Below are 22,251 nucleotides of genomic sequence, written 5' to 3' on the forward strand. Positions count from 1 at the left end.
CATAAAATTATTTAAACAAATCAAAATACTCCTAAATACTTTATAAATAAGACTACGTATTATTATTATATTACACAAAAATTACAATTTTCATATTATTGTAAATATATACCTAAATATAAAATTTTTTTTTTCTCCAAATTTTAATCATAAAATGTCAGCATGTTAATAACCTTAATAATTGAAAATAATATATTTATACTAATGTGTTATGAAGCTAATGGTTTAGTTGTCAACCGAAACTTCGTTTTCATGAACATCAAAAATAAAATTTATAAAAATGTTAATTTAAAGTATTTGTAACAACTCATGAATTATTTTAATTTCAGTCATTGTCGTAGGTTAATCAAGTTATATTAGATGTTGTAATATATATATTTTTACATTTTATTTGAAATAAAAATAAAGCTGAAAAAGTTATGCAACAATATCTACTTCCAAATACTATAGATATTGAAAATTTTTCATAAGTTTTACTCGAAAAAGATCATATTTTTTCCTTCATAGTCTTCGAGAATAACGTTCAATACATACTAGGTAGCGAGCATGAATTTTTTTTAAGCAAATTAAATACGACTATCTCGACCCGTTTTTGAATAAATCAAGCTCTAATAAATATTGTTTTTAGAACACAATACTTATAAAGTAGTTAAAAAAACTATAGTTTTGCTGAATTCGTCTCTATCACTCAGTTTAAAAAAAAATTTAATTAACAACAAAACAAAATAAAACTAAATATTGTGTTTGTACATAATATGATATGTATATAAAAAACGTCATAAGGATAAGAGAAGTATAATATACTTAAATAATAAAAATAGTTGTGAAAACACTATAAATAATGTTGTTATATTGTATTTCTTAAAATATTTGAATATCCATATTTTGCAGATGGTAAATATTCTGTACTGTGAGTAGTTATATTATAAACAATATTATGTCACCATCACGTATGAAAAAAATGAAAAATAAAAAATAAATCCCACATTTAAAAGAGTTAGTAATTAACGGGGATTGTATTATGATTATGAATAAATAATGTTCACGAATATTTAATTTAAATTTCACTATTACATACATAATATATTATATAATGCTATATAAAACGGCGAAGGATATACATAATATATATATGTATATTAATAAATAATATACGTCAACCACCGTCTCTACACATCACCTATAGTTTTTTTTTATTTTATCCATTTTAATCAATTTAGATTAAAAACTTTTTTTTTTTTTTTGCTAAAATAATACCAACAAAACTGTAATTTATAATAAATCATCGAAGGCATTAAATTAATAATGAAAGTAAACAAACATGACATAATATTTATATCTCCTTATATAATGTAAATACGATGGAGTTTTGCATTAGAACAACTTGGTGGACTTGGAGGGAGGGAGGGACTTAGCACTAGTAATATTTATTTTACAAATCTAATTTATGTTGGATTGTATTGAAATTGTATTTTAAATTTAATATATCCAATCCGAATGCAAATATACAAGTTTAAAATTATTCTAAAGTCCTTTATAAGTCAAAGGTATACATAGATAACACTAAATAAGCTGTTATAAATAATAACTAATATTATGTGGTGTAACCGGCCTGTATTAGTAGCTTTAACTTTATTACAGATACTATATTAAAAGACTTGGTGATGAACCTGGAATAATCCAGGATTATACAGCATGATTCAACAAGTAACCCCTATTATTTCCTTAAACTATCATTTCATTAAACATTTTTAATATTTTTAAATATCATACTTTTTTAATACTAAATTACCTTTGGTGATACAAACTTCTTTTTTCATATAATTTTTTTGATTGAAAATCATTAAGGTGAATTTTTAAAAATATTTACTATGTGTAATAATTGAAATTTGAACAAATACTTTCTAATGATTTAAATCTCTAAACAATAGTTTAATACATATGATAATGTTAGAAGATACACACTACACAAGCTGTGATAAATTTTTAAATTATAGCACCTAATTGATATTAATTTATTGCAATATCATAATTTGTTATACGATTTTTTATGTATAATTTATAATAATACACAAAAGTACGTTACATTAAAAAATTATTTTTATTAAGTTTAAATAATTTAACTACTCAGAAATAATTCGGTTAAATTTTTATTTGGAAATGTTAATTTTATCAAAAAATCATCTGATTAACAGTTTACAATAAAAAGAGTGGTTCTAATTTGACAAAACATGTTTGTATTGCTACAAAATATTTCTGAAATACTATAAAGTATCAAAGTACGTATTTAACAATAAAATCTAAAATTATGTTTAAAAATTTCAAAAGTTAAAATTTCAATAATATAAATGCATCATTAAAGAATACAAAATAGTGAATACGCCTAGGGAAATTAATTTGTAGGTATTCATTTTCCAGCTATATATAAGTATCCCTCTAAGGCTATAAGACTACAGTACCTTACCAATATTTCAATATTTTAGATCTATGATTATGCTAATGAGGTCAGATCATGTTCGTAGTTTACTTATATTAAAATAGGTCTGATAAAAATGTATACATTTTATACAATTTGCATTATTTTGTTAATACACTTATTGCTTATAAATACTGATCAATTTTATTTCACCATACTATAAATAATTTTTAAATAAATGTGTCATTTTTTCAATAATTTGACTTAAAAACATAAAGTATAATTATAATTTATACAACTCACGCAATATCTAGTTAAATTCTCAAATTTAAATTTTTATAATTTTTATTCATTACAATAGGTTTATAAAACCTAATAAATTACAACATACAACGAGATTAAAAAATTTTCAAGCTTTAATGATGATGTTCTAACCTAACGATGATCGAATCAAATTATAACACTGGTATTTAAAGCTAACTAAAATCATACTGATTATCTTATTGCGAGAAAATAAAAATATTATATAAAGCATATAATTTAAATGCCTTCGCAAAATAAAAATGTACTTACAAAGTTGCGAGTAAATATACCAAATATACCATAATCATTCACAATCGATGAAGATGTTCCTATAAGTTTTATAATATTATAATATAAAATACTAATATTTAATGGATTATAAAAGGAACAAAAAAATAAATCTTTAAAAAAAATAATAATAATAACAATAAAAACGTAAAATAAAAACAAATCTTAAAAAATACATCAAACAAATAAATTTTAATATTTATTAATATAATTTATAATTTTTTCATTAATTTGAGAAAAAAAACACAAAATAACATAATTACCTACTTACTGAAGTATAGTTATACAATTTTGAGGAAATGAAGGTAGTCAAATCATATTACAGTGTACGTTGTTTTTTGTACACAGAATGAACAAATGATTAAAAAGCTCTCATTGGTTAAGTCTAAAAACAAAGGAAGTCGACAATTTTAATCATATCTCATTTTTAAAACGCGCCTTAAATATAATTAGGGTAACGTTTTTTTTTTTTTTGTATTATAATTTATGGATAATTAAGTTCAGCGTAGTTTTTTTTATATGTTGATATATATATATATATATATATATATATATATTTATTTATAAAAAATACAGTTTATTATAAGTTAAATTAATTAGCTTCAAATCAGTAACAAAAATAATCAATTTCAACCAAATCTTTAATTTTATAAGCCAAGAGCAAAACAAAAACAAAACTTTACGTATTACTCGGATCTCTAAGTTTGGTATATAATATAAAATGCACCGTCAAGATATTTTTAATAATACTATGAAGTGTTTATGATAAGGAACGAGTAATGGTAAAATTTTTAATTGATTAATATTATTATTGAGGTAAAGAAACATTTAATAATTAAAGTGGTGATTTTCTCATCTGAGTTCACGACGGAAGACATATATTCCTAAATATTTCAATACATATAATAATAACAATTACATTTCGTCAATAAATATTTTAAATTTTTAGACGTTATTTGTTTCTTTATTTTTTAATAATGTGTACGATGTCATAGCGTCTTAAGTGGGCATATTTTATTTTTAGCTCAACTATCCCTATTAGAGTTGAAACAACTATATTTCAAGTCAAAATTGTTTTCGACAATAAAAACAGCTATACTTTCATTATTTTTTGCGGTTACTACCTACACATTATATGTTCATTATTCGGAAGTTCGTAATTTGCACCACTGGAGGTAGCCGAAAATAATGTTTGTAATTTGCACTAAAATAAAGGCATATAATTTGCACCACCATAGATAATAATAGAAATAAGAAATGTAATTAGCACCAAAATCAAAATCGATTATTATAAAATAGGTACTATCAAAAGAATAATCGTACGTAGATGTTTTGATATTTAAGAAAATTTTTTACTTTATTAAAGTTTTCACCGATTTTCAAACAGATACGTATTACGTATGAAAACATTGAAAACTATCGAGTTAACTTATACCTATTCGAATAACTTCTCAAACAAGCGAACGATCAAGTTAAATTCAAGTTGCTTTGGATCAATATAATAATAAATTTATAATAACAACTTTATTCATTTAATTAGTTGCATATAAATACAAAAAATTTGTAAGTATCAAAACATAAATAATTGTAATCTAACTAATCTGGTAATCAATGGAACATCAGTTTGTTTTATTGTTTTTATATTTTTATTTTTTTTTTTCATTATTATATATTACACTCAAATATCTACCTTATATTAATCGATTTTGATTTTGATGCTAATCACATTTCCTATTTATTACTACCTGAGATGGTGCAAATTACATATTATCTTTATTTTGGTGCAAACTACAAACACAGTTTAAAAATTTTGGTGCAAATTACACATGTTGTTAATATTTAGGATTAATTTTGATGCAAATTGACTACACCCCGTTAGTAAAAGTACCTGTCATATGCCACCTGATATTTATTTTATGATCCAATTTAATATTACTTAAATACAGCATTAATTTTGATACAAATCAATTCTCGCTAATCGTGTTTCCCGATACGTTTGTCTTCCGAGTTTATTCTTATTATAATATCAAGGATTGTAGATAATTCACACGTGACTTGATTTTTTTCAACATTGATGCAGTTTGGTCGATTATCGATTTGTTATATCCCGCAAAAGTCTTTGGAGACCAATAACGTTGTATGTTTCAAATATATTATGCTATGTCCTTATCCCTTTTCTATAGTCTGTAGCATACGTTTACCTCACTTTATGGGACATAGTACGTATTATATTAGAGCGGTGAACGTGTCGTTGGTAATTTGTTTGATAAAGATTTACATTGAGTTTATTGGCTAGACAGTAGATGGTTACGAATTGTATCTCTATTAAACATCTAAATGTGATCGCTAATCCGGGTGTATTTTACTTTTGACGCGTCTCATTTCGTATCGACGAGGACTAAAACTAGTTGATATGGACGACGCGAAATGATATTGGAACTGTATTATTAATTTATATAATACATTAAACTGGACCTAATTACTTTACTGAATTATTTGCTATATCTGTCGTGAACTTCGTTATGTTTAAAAATGTATACCAAATGTATGTTAGATATACTGGTGCAAAGTGTTTATATGTTTTTTATTGTAAATATTTGAAAAACTGTCGAAATATCGACCAGACCTCAGTAGACCTGCAAACTGTAGTTATGTTCTAATGATAATTCTGACCTATAAAAGGTATAATATATATACAGAAAAATATGAGTAATAATATTCGAAACTTTTGATCTGCCCTACGCCCCTACCCCAAGTAATTGGGTATCTACTATGTTCGTATTAGTGAAAATCATATTATTGTAAAACTTATTTCACATTTAGATTGAATATTAAAATTGACTAAAGACATTAAATGTGATTTAATCATTAGCTTTTATTCTATTTATTTTTTAGTAATACCGAGCAAAATTAACTACCTACCTATTAAATAAAATCGAATTAATATTGTATAACAGCATTATTCTATTGGTTCAACGATGATTAATGACGACAGTTTTTCAAGCAGATAAAACGCTTGAATATTTAACATTGACTATGATTTCAGGCAGCGAGTTGTGATAAAGTTGATACTCCGGAGGTCAAAAGTAAAAACTTTAATAAAATTAAGTGCATACTGTGTTTTAATTATTGGGGGGGGGGGGGGGGGGGAACTAACAATTAACAAAATATGATATTGTGATTCTTCGATTTAAAAATTTTTCTTGATTAAAATATGTATACCTATATGGCTATATATACATGGTATCTATATCTACAGGGATGACATCTCGTTTGATCGACCCTAGGATGTAAAACGTTGGACGCCAAATAAATAAAATCAGACGATTTATCGGCAATATTCATTTTTGCACGTTTACACAGTTACACTAGAGCAAGCGTTATTTATCACGATTAGCTTAATATCATTATCGCGTGACCATTACCTACGTATTCAACCTAACGTCTATGAACACATGTGAGGTCGCGACGACCGACTGCCAAACGCTCGTTGAATGTTAGGTACCTATTTCACTGTGCGCATAAAATTACTTATTATGTATTGTATTTTGAAAAATCAATGGCTAATGCGCGAAATTATCGGTCAAACACGTTTCGTGATGTGACGTGGGCGGACTGCCATCACCACAAATGTCAAACGTTATAGGGCTGTTTACCGGCGCAGACCACAATATTGTGACGAAGGTGTGTGCAAGCTTACACAAGATAATAACTACTTTAGCTGTTTTCCCAGACCTTGACCTCACGTGATGACTCGTCGAGCGTATTTCTGAACGATATCCATTTTCTTATCGTCCGTGCTTAATAGCGTATATTATCAAGCTCAGTAAACTGGCTGTAGCGATTCATGAAAAACGGGATATGAGTTTCCGTTTAACGTCTCAGAAGCTCAGAGGTATTTTTTCTCTTCATCCCCGTCACATCGTTACCTTCGTTCCGGTAGAGAACGAAGGAACGTTCGTCCATTAAACTTACACCGTACACCTTAGTCTCTGTCACGTCAACTAGAGTGATTGGCTTGCACAACGATTCGGATGGTATTTAGTTTTTTATTTACGGCCCAGGCTGCAATGTTGAAATGGGTATACGACATTCTTGATTATGCGAATATAAATATAGTAAATTGATAATGTATATATATATTCAAAAATATTAGTGTGTTGGGCACAGTATCGTAATGGAAGTAATGCGTTACGTAGTTTTGTTATAATTGTTTCCATGTAATGAAAATTTTGTGGAAATAACTTTGAATATTCAATTCCTATAATATAATTGATTATAGTTTAAACTTGTTTGTAGTATTGAGATTTCAATAAACTAAATCAAAACAATCTAACGAAAAATTAATTCTAAAATTGTCTATAAATTGTCTATAACGTATTAACGTATAATGTGTATTGAGCATAATATAATTACGTTAAGATGGATTGAGTAAATGTTTAATTTTACCTAGTCAAAAATCAGTTTTAATTGACAAAAATAATTAATGACTATTATCTATTTTTTTTTTTTATTATTATTTACTTTTTTCGAAATATACAGAAAGCTTCCTATACATTGGTCACATAAACTAATGTTACTAATTTCTTATATGTATTAAGTACTTATTAACATATACTCATGTAAATGATAATTATACAATTTGACTAAAAATAAATTATGTTTTCTCGTAATCGATATTTTCGTTAACTAATTTTAACACTCTTAAAAATTTAGACCTGTATAGATAAACTATTCAATTAAAAAAATAAATAATCTACGTATTTTATAAATTACATTAGAATAAAATATTATTTTAAGAATACAGATAAATAGGGCTTGGATTTTGTAGCAAATGCTTCTATTTAGGGGAGTGTAATAGAAAGATAATTATTATATATAAATACATTTTGAATAGTTCTGATTTCAATATAAAGTAAACTTTTTTTTCAAAAAAACTGCTTTTTATTGCTTTTCCTCCTATTTGCTTCTTTTTTCTTAATTTTTACTTATTTTTCTTGAAAATTTAACTTATTCATAAGTTATAGACTAGAAATAACTATCGTTAATGTGCCAAAACTTTATAGTTTTAAAATTATCTGAATTATATCTGCTTATTTTTATAGCACATTCTAATACTTTAGTTTACCGGTAAATATTAATCAATGAGGTATATTATTTTAAATAATTTCTTTATAATCGTTATTAGCACTCAATAGGATGAGTTTTAATGAAAGTAACTTGATCAAATATATGGTCGTAAATCCCTTTTTTAATACTTAATTTTATGTGTAATTTAAATTTGATTTTTAGAATTAAATTTAATAAATGTTTTTTTTATTGCTTTTTTTTTGTTATATAAAATACTATTTTAATGATTTATCTTACTAAAAAATTTGAGCCCTATTGATAAACAATAAATTGAAATAATTACAATGCAGCGTTCTGAATTTTCAATAATGCAGGCACTTTAATAAAATAATAAATGAGAAACATTTATTTTTAGATTTCAATGTTTATTGTTCCATAAGATTCTACAAAACTATAGGTAACTTTCAATCATTTTTTTTAGAATGCTTTTGAATATCATTTTAAAATCATACAAACATACACAATTTTCTATTCAACTTTTTGTCAAATTTCGATTTTTAAGAATAAAAGAAATACCCGTGAATTATATTTTTCTCGTTATGCAGAAGTAGCTTAAATATTATTGAAAAGTAAAATGATTTCGTTATAATTTTTACTGAGCAACCGGTAAAGTAAATTCATTACTTTAATCATTATCCACCGAGTAACGAATAAAGCAACTTATTCAACGTAGGGAAATAATCTAGTATTCTATACATCACATTCCAAAGATTAAACGTACAAAACTTAATACTAAGTTATTTATATTTAACTGTCAAATGTAGATGATTTCACAATTTACTATTATGATACAGTCTACAAATTACGATTATTATTGTGGCAAAAATCGAAAACAAACCCTAAATGTTAATATTTTTTAACATTTAATTATTGTTACTATTTTAATAAGTTATTTAAGTACTTATTTAATTTTATAATTTTATTCTTTTTAGTATGCCATATTGGAATACCAACATGATATTTCCATTTATATGTGTCATGTTTAATGTACATCATGACATCATGTCATAAATAGTATCTCGAAATAATTTAATACACCGAATAAGTATGATGAAGACTGATTAAAATAAACTTTAATGGTTTTATACTAATGAGAAAATTATCATGTGGTTACTAAGTTGAATACTAGATAATACGATGGTTGAATTGTGTACAAACAAAATAATTTAGTTAAATATAAAGAAATATTAATGTTGACCAAATTGTATACAATTTTAAATTATGAAATTTTAGACATCATATACCATATTATAATTTTGTATTATTGCAATAGTTATTATCCGAGTTTCCGACTTATAGCGCTAAAAATTATTTGCAATACATGTGATATGAAATACTATATGGACCATTTGAGAATATAGGGCCTTTATTCTTTAGTTTACGTTGTCAGTTATCGCATACGGAAAGCAGTGATCACTTGATCGTGTTTAATTGTGTGAAATTATCAAACTGTTTGCTTCTTGTTAATCAGTTCTTTTTCTCTAATTCTTCTAAATTTACTGAAAAAAGTTTGCCTGGATAATCGACAAACTTTAAAAATGTTTTATAAAACATCCGCATCAAAACCCTATAAATGTGTTTTGTCTCTGGATAATATGTTTTTATTGGAAATTTCTGATTTTTTCTTGATATTTTCAATGGTATACATAATACATTATGTCTTATAAATTTATCATTGCTTTGATATAAGCTACAGTGAAATTTCCTTTTCCGTTTAACTTTTCAGAAAAATCGTAAGATTTATTATCAAGAATTTTACTTAGAACTATATTAGTAAATATTATGCTAAGTAAATCTTTAGTAAAAGTAGATTTTTACTCGAATTTGTAAAAAAGTATATGTTGTATTACTATTAATATTACATATATATTTTTTAAAGTTTAATTGCTTTTATATGTTTTTTTGTTTTTCGATTTTTAATTAGATTGTATTTTAAATTTCAATATTTTCTTTAATGTCGCGAATCATAAAAGTATAATAGATGAATCAAATAAAAACGTATCCGGTATCAAATTTCGTGGAACTACAATAATGTATTGAATTTTATTTTTGAATAAGATAAAAATGAATACCTTCATTATGACATGTAAAACTTGACCGAAAAAAGAAATAGACTCTTATTGTCACAACCACCAGTCAATTAAAACCAAACTATTTCAATTGAAGGTCGGGACAACTTATTCATATAGTATTATTTATAGTATCCATAAAACACATATAAATACTTATAATACAATATAATACAGTATAATCACAATATTCACTTGTATTAAAGAATATTACAGGAATATTATTATCTGATCTACGACACTATGAGTATAAATTTAAAACAATATTAGAGATTATCATATTCTTATAAATGATTATAACGACCCAAATGTGTGCAACTCACCAATGAGCAGCCGAGAATATTTGTTCACATACATATAATGATAAGGATTTTTCAATTAAATATCAATTAATAACAAGATAGTAATAAAAATAGAAAAAAATAAATGTATACAAATTTATACTCATCATTGCTGTCAGGCAGTTGATTTATGGTTTTTCTAAATATAAACATTTAAAAAAAATTACATTTGATATAATGTATGATAGTGTATATGTTTTAAAAATGAGAGAATCGTATACAGTAAAGTAATTAGTAATATTAATTTTTAAAAAAAAATGTTAATGTATACATTTTATTATCTATTCAAGGATAATTTAAATCTAAATTGACGTAAAATGAATTAAAAATTAATAGAAAAATCACAACGTATTTATTTTAAAAACATAAAAAGCATATATTATTTTACATATTATATTAACAATATATTTTAGTTGAATTTAACATTATAATTGTATTAATTACTGTTAAAAATAAAAACCGTACAAAAAAAAAAAATGACAAAATTACACTTATTTTTCATTTAAGCAATTTTGTATTTAATGTTGATCAGAATATTTTGATTAAATTTTAAAAATCTTTAATTGATTACGTAATTACGCTTTTATATTTTGTTCTCCAACAAATTTATTAAACTTGCCAGGAAGACGTGTAGGCACATCTTTAGAACGGAAAACTAGTTTTCTTATCCATTGAGCAACTCAATTAAATTCAGATTGGATGAAAACCATCTGAAAACCAATCCGTTTAGTCGACCAAAGATATATTGAATCTCATTCAACTGAAATTAATTTATTTTGAACACAGTCCAAAATGTGCCCAACCAATTGGGCACACGTTTTATTTATGTGACCATGAATTTAAGTGTTGAAAATTTAATTCTGTACAAATGTGTAACAAATATATTCACTGGGTTTTAAAAATTAATTAAAATCAGATATTTTTCATTGCACGTTGTAAAGACTACAGTTTTGAGTATATAGCAAAGAGAATACGTATTTTAATTCAATTTAGAACAGTATTTACACACGTAATTACAGATTTCATACTTGTATTTAAACAAAATAATATATAGAAAAATAAAAAAATATTTATGTGATTCAAAAATCTATAAAATGCTTTATATTATTTTTACAAGTAAAAATTCTATCGGTTTTTTGAAACAATATAACATCATATTCAGTACATAATATTATTCGTTTAATTTTTTTAACATACTCTTAAATTCGCCGTATAAACCCATAAATATTAAATATTTAAAACCATGAATATAATTATTTTTATCCCTATTATTGAAAACTTCTAAGGATATGTTACAATTTTTTATTTTAATAGAACTTACTTAAAATCAAATGTAATCTTTGAAAGATTCTATCTGCTTGAATAAAAAATGTGCAAAGATTTTCAGAAACAACAAAATAGCTATAAAAACATGCGTGATCATAAAATTAGTTGAATCTTTGTTTAAACAGTTCTAAAATAATTATTTCATAAAAGAATAACCAGAGTGTATAAAAATTTATTTAAATAATTAAAAATAGGATTTCTTTCCTTTTTATGAAATTTACTTTAATTTAATACGGAACTAAAATAAGCAAAATACTTGAACATTATTAAAATGATTATTTTTTTTCTACAAATATAAACTTAATTTAATTAGTTATTGAAATACGAGTCAGTAAATAAATTTAATAGATGTCAATAGACATGTAAGTGATTATATAATTTCAATATTTTAATAAACCACTTTTACAACCATTTCTTATTTATTTCAACAAAAAATATAAAGTAATTTATATTTAACTACAAAAATCTGAATGATACAATTATATAATAAATACAAAATGCTTCTGACTAAAAAATATCTAACAGGAATAATAATAATTTTATTACATTTAGATCAACAAAAACCAGTTAAAACATCGACTTTGAAGGTTGATAAAACTATAATTTTCAATAATTATTGTCAAATCAAAAATTTAAAAGAGGTTTAATCAATTAACGCACTATAATATATAATATTATATATAGTATAATCACTGTAAATAATGGCGGTAGCCCAATCGCGATTAAATCTATCGTGAAAAAAAACAAGGAACAGTGCTACTTTTAAAAAATATAATAAAAGTATTTTTTACGTTTTTTTTTTATATATATTCCTATAAATATTATGTCCTGCAGATTTTTTTTGAATTTCATGTAACACCTATAATAATGACTACAAAAAGTTAAAATATTGTCATAATAACCATTCGTTTATGAAGAATAAATTTGATTTATTGTATATTATAGTATACAATATTATTTAATACACTAGTAAATCCACAGCAATACTGCTACAACTCAAAATAAAATATATTGCTATGATTACGAGTTTTTTTAAAATATTGATTAAAGTTTTAACCGAAAACTTTAAACAGTGTTTTCTACACGCATGTTTTAAGCAAAAAAAATTAAAAACTTAAAAATTACAATGAATAATCATATACAATATAATATATAAAAAATAACCATATGAATAACATAAATTTACCATATATGTTCACTGTAAAATAATTTTAAAGGTTGCATGCTAACCGTTTATGTACTTACCAAGAAATAACATTAACTAAAATGTAAATAATTATTGAAATCAAAAATGTATGGTACAGTTAAATTATATTTAATTAACAATTTATTATTATATTATTTATATAATTTTAAATAATACGTCATTAGCACTTATTGTAAATCATATTTCTTCCAATCTCATAGAATAAGTTATTCTGATAATATTTACATGAAATATGGTTTCGACTACCTAATTTGTTTTCGAGTTAAATCCTCGAGTTCTCGTGAATTCTCAGGAAATTGGATAGTTAGTTGTGAAATAATTTTCGCGGTTATAACAAACTAACCCGAATAATAGATAATTCAGAATAATATATGAAATACCTGACAATCTAAGCCAAGTCATTTATTATTCAACTTAGTTTATTATTCTTTAGTACAATCCTCAATAAAAAACAATATTTTCGTAAGTCAGGTTGGCTTAGAATAAAATTATTTACTTTGGAAATTAAAGTGTTTTAAGTTTTAATAAAATTTTGTTTTCAATCAAATACTCCTTGTATAGTTGTTTTCTTTTTACGACTAGTATAATATAAATTATAATACATTCTAATAATATAATATTTGAATAAAATCATTCTAATTATATTCGTATTGAGTATATGGAGTGACTTGTCAAGTATTTACCCCCATTTTTTTTTTATTTAATAACAATTTGCATTTTTTATAATTTATATTAATATTAGTTACTAATATTTTAAAGTTCATGCAATATATTATCCTTAATACCTACATAGAATTAAATAACTTAACAACTACTTGTTCTAATTTTTATTTTTATATTCTGAAAAATTTTCCAATAAAAATTTTACAACGAAAAAAGAGGATTCTCAACTTTAAAAACAGAAATTTGTATTTTTACAAGAAATCCATCCTTTAAGTAAAACAAAAAAATCTCGATAATTTGAAATATGATTTTTCATGATAAATATATTTAAAAATACAAAAATCAGATAGTGAATAACTGCGTTATATTTTTATTTTTATTTTTAAAGGAGCTATAACTATAGGCATGTTTGATAAATCTCCTTGCATATAGCATATAATATATTATAATAAATAAAAAGGATTAGCATGATGAAATTCTATTTAATTTTTTTTTAATATTACCCTCGGCAACAGTAGCCGCTGGATTACGAAGTACGTTTAATAAATCGCGTTTTAGGTATAAAATAAAACAATTGATTTATAGGGCTTACCGGATCGAAAAAATCCGTGATACTGCAGTTAAACTAAAAATATTTTAATATTTTATCTAACGAAATAAAAATACCTGGATAAACTGGAATTTAAATGGATAAAACATATATGTAGGTACTTACCTGCATGCAGTAACGGCACTATGTATTTTGGGGCTTTGAACAATATTTTTGGCGAGGCCTTTGATGATTATGGAAGTAGACAGTAAATACTTACACTTGATATTTTGTTTTATATAATAGCTGATAGTTTTTAGACACATTTTAGGCACCAATTACCAGTTAAAAATAGAGATTTATTTTATTATTTCTAATTGATAGTTTATTTAAACAGATACAATTTATCAGTTATAAATATATTATCAAAATTAAAACATTTTTATGACAATTAATATATTTTTGTTCATAACTTTATTGATTCTACTACTTATTAGTTTATAAAATGTATCTTTTTATAAAATATACATATATATTAAATTCACAGTTAAGTATATTTTAAAATAATTAGTTATTGAATACAATTGGTTTTAAAAAATGATGAAGCTTATATCAAACTAAATCATATATAACAAAAAAAAAAAATTATATTTATTTAACTTTTTAAAGTTATAAAATAAAAACGAAATAGTTAGTTATTTAAAAAAAAATATATTTATATATTTATGTGTCAATGTGTGTAGTGTGTAAATTAAATTATAATAAAATAAATATAATTAAAGGGTATTCGTACTTTATCGGTTGTTATTCTTAATCAAAGTGTGATGTATTTATATTAGTATATTTTATAATGTATTATAATTTATATTTAATAGCCTATAATTGGTATTTCAAGTATAAATATTAATTTTATTTTTCCTGTATGGTTATAAACTATGCACATTGGCTACATTACTTATTTACGAAAAATTGTTCTTAAGTTACGTAGCATAAATTTTTTTTCTGTGTACCATAAAATTATGAAAAATAAATAATTAAACACGGCCCCCCCTGATTACGGGTCCACGGGCATTTACACGAAATACCCCCCTCCCTAGCGCCGTCACTGACTGCATACCTATACATTTTATAATGGCATATGCTTTGAACTAAACCAACAAAATGCGATTTGTTTTTAATTTAACGCCAGGCAATAAATGTACACATTATTCCCTTTGTATCGATTATTTTGTACTCAGGTCTCCGTATTGTATGTACACTATACATATTATGGACGCGGTCACGTTTATCTGTTTCTCGGACGTATGAAGCGCGCGCGTGTACACACACTGCATACACAGACACGCACACACTAACACTATTAGAAGTTAGATGGGATGGATCGAAGTATACATACAAATTAAGACGATGGTGATACTGTGATTATGTGTCATTCTCGGAACTGTCTCAGAAATCCCTCACTGTGACTTTTGAAATGATCAAATTTTTAGAGATGCCGAGGATTTATTTTGATGAAATAAATGACCCATGGATTTGCTCTTCAACCTATTGGTATTAACATTTATCTATTTGTCAATTAGTGTCGCCAGTTTAATGCGGAATGCGGCGAGTAACCCAGTATACGACTATACCATCTATGTTATATTTTACATTTAAAATAATGATAAAAACGTATCCTGATAATAATATTTACGAGCGTCTATCTAAAAAAAAATATATACTTCTGTAATATGTAGTCAACGTCGACCCCATCAATGTCAAGCCATATTTTATTTTATTATCAAACATTTTATACCATTATATTTTATTTATATGAAAAAAAAAATGTACGTTTCCATCAACTCGTATCTAACAGATTGGGAATATCAATTTCTTTTAAATATTGATTTATATTTATCCTTACAACCACTGTTTTTCTATTTAGTAATTTATTATGTATTCTACGTTCGTTTACGGATTTACCTGACTGTTATTTGTGTACCAATACGCTATCGCAGGCAAGGCATAATATAATATAGTTAAAAACGATAAGAAACCTATGCGATGAGATATAGTACTTGAACCGTTCTAATAAAATCGGTCTGTAAAAACATAAATAAATAAATAGATTATTTGTCAGAGTCGAAATATAATAATACCATATTGTATAATAATAGAATATAAAATGTAAAAAATACATACAGAAAAATTGAACTTGTTTGGAAACATTTGCATACATACATACGATTAAATATCCATGTCAGCGTATCATTAAAATATCGTTAGAAAATATTGATGTCGCTAGTGACGAAAATAAAATGCGAATAGGTATGAACTTATTTAAATAATTATAATAGATATTTGTTATAAATGTTATGATAAAATATTGAAGTTTTGAAGTCCTCTGTAGATACACGCTGCAGACTGTACGAGATTTGCCATGCTAAGGTATTCAAACGCTTATTTAATTCATCAATATTTAATAGACTACACACGTGCGCCACATATCTTACTTATACATAATAAACGGTATGCGCATGTAGTACATACCTCGATCACATACAGCATAAACTAAAGGAGTCGGTGCTTTATTAACTATAGACGATTTCGTACGATATAGAAACCGTGTGTAATAGGAGCCATGAACCGCGAGTGAAATAATTACACACACTTTCCTAGTTTCGCAATAGCAAAAAAAAAAATATCATTACATATAAATGTATTATCAATTATGTATATTGTGTACGAATCCCAAATTACCAAAACGCAAATTCGTTTTCTAACGCGATAAGTGCGTTTACTATAAATAAATCATCATAAATAATGTTATTTGCCGAGTGGGACGTGCAAGTTTGCAGAAAATATCATCTTAATGACATAATCATTCTTTTTCGAACCACCAATTGCTTGTACACATTTACGATAAAACAACAATAACAAAATATAGCAACACACCAGTATAGCGGTCAATGTATTACAAAAAAAAAAAAAAAAATTGAAATTAAAATTCAACACTAAACACCGATATTCGTTGATAGGAAGTGAAGGAGCTGGACAAACGTTGTAATCGAACTAAGGAGAGCAATTCAATTTTTAGGAGACAGTAAAATATTTAGATGCGACGAATTATTTTATAATATTGTAGCTATTACACAGGCATAGTTTTTATCTATAAACTGAAAATTGCAGTAAAAAAAAACGTTCAAATTTTATATTACATTTTTTTAATGAAATTCTTGATAGTCAACTAAAATGTAAATGGTTGAAATATTTTTAATCGGCTATAAGCACCGATAATCCCTTATTTCTGAGTACTGTAAACATGAATAATTTCAACTGGTTATATTAAATCTTAGTTACTGAAAAAAAAAATGTTTTATTAAATATTTTGAGTAAAGCATTCATTACAATTCTCACTATTTGTTTTATCTTAACCCTTTTAGGACTTCTTTTCCAACTAAAATGGCATTTGGAGAATTTCTTATTTGAATAAGCCACATCTACTGATTTTAGTTTTGTATAATTTTTCCATTTAAATTCATATTGTGATCTCATATTTGTGGGAGATAATATCACTAGCAAATACCATGGTTGGTGTATCAATACGCGGTAATTATTAAAATAATATAGGTACAGTTGTATCGTATAATCGGTAGTACTTGTCTATATGAACAGGATGAATTTTGTTCGCAGTCTTGTACGTTTAGAGCGAATCTTTAGGTTGATCAGACATAGTATATAGCAAATGCTCTGCGATATGATATAATCAACCTGCAAGCTATCGTGATCAACGATATGGCGACATCACAAGTGACAATTTCTGTGTAATATAGTATTTTAATGATACGACGCGCAAGTTAAAGTTAAGTTTGGTATAATATTACAAAATCGCCAATATAGGTAACTATCATAAAATCATGATCAAATAATAACTATTCACCCGACTTGGAGATGAACACGACCGTGATGCATGACGCGAACGTTATGAACAACAATAACAAATGACGGGACCTGGGCTGTTGTAACGTCCACCCCATCGGAACACCTGTAACATACGCATACGTATGCGAAGGGTAATTACAATATTATATCACACACACAATATTTTACATATTTTTAGTACAACGTATCGTTTATAGTTACGTTTGCGATCATACTATCGAATACGCGAACTGAATGTTTTGTGCACATTATAAACAATATAATATTAGCTTTAATTAAACATATTAGAAATACCGGATACGTATAATATACTTATCGATCGTATATTAATATATTTTCACCTACCGATAGTAATAATAGCAGCACGTGCCGAGGGTGAAATGCACGTGTCGCGCGGTCTTCGCACCGGTACCGATGTATGTAGATACCTGTCCTCGTTTAACCGATCGGATTGGACGGTTTATCGAACAGCGATCATAATATCGTATACGATTGTAAATGTACCACAGTAACAGTGTGTAGAATATATATATATATATATTATGTACGGTATGGATCGTAAATCGCTTGCACACGCACGCACACAAACAACCTTTCGTCGATCGTCAAATCGTCGTAATCGCTGACGTTATACGTACGATATGCAACTATTAGTGCACAAGTACAAGTCGGATACAACCGGAGGTAATTTTTTATCATTGATATCGTCCCGTCATTTGGTGTTGATTGTTTACCGCTTCGGTCCCCTCGTTGACGTCAAAGGTGGCAAAAGTTCGCGTGCGTGCGTGCGTGTTCCCGGTCTCCAAAATATCAGCCCCCCCGACCTGTATACGGGTGTATCACGCCGCACGTACCCCGGTAGTACGTATCATAACGTACGACTCTTGACGAGCGCGTTTCGAGACCAAAGTCCGCGTGCAACCGACGACCGTTGGCGATGCAAAGCCGACCGAAACTGACTACTGAGGTGTATAGTGTAACCTCTTGGCGTGCACCCGCTGCCGCCGTCGCCGCCGACGCCGACTCCGATTCCGCCGCCGCCGCCGCGCTGTACACGACTTCTGTCCCCGAACTTGCGGTGTTTATGATATTATTAAAGTGTGTGCGCGATGCTAAACAACGTACAGCCCAGTGGAGTGTATGTACATGACGCGACGTCAGCTGGTAAAACTTCACGAGCACGGGATATGTATCGTAATCATTATATCACCCGCTCGACTGCAAGACCGGCTGCGTAGATTTTACGCGAACAATATTATATTTCGGAAACGACAGCGGCGGTTTGAATCGCGTGGTGACGAGATTGATTCGCGATATCCGATTTGTAATTATCATTTTTTATCGCGATATTGTAAAATAGAATTTCGTAAAAACGTCTCAAAAAAAAAAAAAAAACTGTCTCAAAAAACTAAAAGTTTGAAAAAAGTATCTATCATTATACGTACTTACTACCGCTTACATCGTTGTCAGCGTTCCACCACCCCCGCGTCGTCGGACTCGCATACGCACATCTACGCACAAGCACACATAAACTTCACAAGCTTACCGTATATATGTGTTGTATATACCGAGTGTCTAACCTCGCGTTTGTCCTCGTATTCACACTCGACCGCCGTCATCACGTATCCCGGTTTCCGACATTCCTGCGCGCCATCCTGCCTAATAACATATCTGCTTAAAAGGCGCATCCGTAACTGTTTGAACGCGTCTTTTCGAGAAAATCATTATGGTTCGACTTTAAAAATTCTTGAATTAATCAAACCTTAAGAGTTGACCATAGTCGTCTCCTATCTTTGTACAGATACTATATATTATGAAAAGCAAATACAAAATAATAATATTTTTATTTCAAGTTAAGGTAACAAAAATATATATATATATACATTTTAATTACACTACGAAGTAGGGTTCTATTTTACATTACTTCTCTGTTGATCTTTTTAGTAAAAAAATATTGATTTCCAAAATCATATTTCAAAACTACTTAATAGTTATGATTTATGAGTAGTGAAAACACACAGTGAAACATCCAGTAAATATATTTATTAATATGCATGTATGTGTTTAAATATTTATATAAATGCACATGTATAAAACACGTGATATGGCCATAGACGAGTATGTCTAATATCTTTAGCCATATGTAGATGCTTGGTATAGTACTCGTACGTCCAAAATAGACCGATCGAATGACTGGCTCTCGCGAAAAGCGCCCTGTATAGCATTGCAGAAATACACGTTGTGTTCGTGCGTACCCGTGACGACGGCGTATACACATGAAACGGCTTAAACGGCCATCACGCAAAGGATTTATAACAACCCACCCGTCCGTCCTACCGACTGGGTATTATTCACGTTTTTATATACGTGTGAGTATTGTTACGGGTCCGATTATTTTTCTGTTGTTTTGTTTCTCCTATATGCAAATGTCAAGTGGGTACAAAATGGCGACGTGAAAAGGAATTATATTATATTGTATACGCGCCGCCGCAAATACTACCACCGCCACCACCGTCGGCGAATCGATTTCACTCGTTATTACTGTACTACCGCACGTTATGAAAAATCGAATAATTTTTTCTCACATAATCGAATTGCATTAATTATGTACCTATAATACGAACGGAATAACATAATAAAACGAAAAAAACAAAGTTTTTGTTATACGATATCATATTCTTTAACAATGACTACGCTAACGGTTTGATGTTTACCTTATATAATATATGCTGGCTACAGAACCGGACATAATTTGGAACGCGGAATACTGCATAGTCGACTGAGTGAAAAGTAACAAAAAATTATGCATATTTTAGAAATGTTAATCAAAATTTTATCAATTGTTGGTAAACACAGGTCAGAGACTGAAACCAACCAAAACTGAAAAAAAAACTGATTTCTAATATAAATTTAGTAACCAAAACCTTAAATGAAACCTATATTTTATTATTCTAGAATCAAAATCAAAACCCGAATTAATTTGTATTGAAAAATTAATTTTTACTAGTTTTCTTTTTTTTTAATTTACATACTTTTCTTGAACACAAGACAAATATTAACTTGTTTGTGTACATATCGTATAATATATAGTGGTTAGCACTCTACACCTCTACGCGACATGTATTTATAAAGTAAAATCTAATTATACTATGTCAAACAAATTAGGATGAGTAATTGACAAAAATATCAATTAAAGCAATAAGTGATAATAAAAATTATCGTTAGATAAATGGAATATTGGAACCGAAAAACAATAATAGTCATGACTAGAACACAGGTTTCTATGCAAATGCATATTTTTTTCCTATTAATATTTTTGGATTTTTGTCAGTTAACTCCACGAATCATCATAATTCGAAGCTAATGGTGAATTTTTTTTACATATTTCTGCATATTTAAATGTTATTGCATATTTTGGCAAAATTCAAAATTTATTGCATATTGAAGTTGTTTGAGTTTTAAATGTATTTGAACACACAAAAAAAACTCCAGTGGACTGTATAATCTTGTTTATTTATTGAACAGTAAAAATTGTAAACACTAATTGAATAATTAAATAAATTCTTTTCACTAATGAGGTGACAGTGGCGATTGACGATATTGTCACCGACGCAACGTTAAATAATTACTGACGACCCATGCCTGCCTTATACCCGACCCAAGGCGATATAGATAAAGATAATATTAGATATTATTGTACATCGAACAGAAGTAAAAATTTAAAAAAAATGTATAAAATAATATTTTATCAAGTAGAAAAATTAAAACTAAATTTTGTAGGCACTAAATAATAATTTATTTAAAGATAAGACACGACCATATAAGATAAAGACATATCACTCGGGGTTACATCGTATGTCGTTCATACATCATTAATATGCTGAAAATAAACTCTGTGTCTACCTATAATCTTAATAGATCTTATAAATTGCTCTTAATTGCATATTTTTTACACATTTTCATGATTTTTACTATATACTATTTTGTATATTTTCATGATTTTTACTGCATATTATATGGAATATTTCGATACTTTTTAGTACATAAAAATCCACGTT

At 26.9% G+C, this 22,251-nt stretch overlaps 1 protein-coding gene across 1 annotated transcript in view; it reads right to left on the minus strand.

Annotated features, from left to right (window-relative positions):
• LOC112594427 (alpha-1,3-mannosyl-glycoprotein 4-beta-N-acetylglucosaminyltransferase B) overlaps positions 1-19,143 on the minus strand; it is a 31,959-nt gene extending 12,816 nt beyond the window's left edge. Inside the window, exons 1-2 of the mRNA XM_025339201.1 lie at positions 18,539-19,143; positions 18,192-18,296 (exon numbers count right to left, since the gene is read on the minus strand). Of these exons, the coding sequence (XP_025194986.1) occupies positions 18,192-18,288 (97 nt within the window). The 5' untranslated portion in view covers positions 18,289-18,296; positions 18,539-19,143. The remainder of the gene's footprint in view (positions 1-18,191; positions 18,297-18,538) is intronic.
• Between the last annotated feature and the right edge of the window lie 3,108 nt (positions 19,144-22,251).

Source organism: Melanaphis sacchari, unplaced genomic scaffold, assembly GCF_002803265.2.
Source record: "Melanaphis sacchari strain LSU unplaced genomic scaffold, SCAv2.0 Contig22_pilon_pilon, whole genome shotgun sequence".
Classification (NCBI taxonomy): Eukaryota; Metazoa; Arthropoda; class Insecta; order Hemiptera; family Aphididae; genus Melanaphis; species Melanaphis sacchari.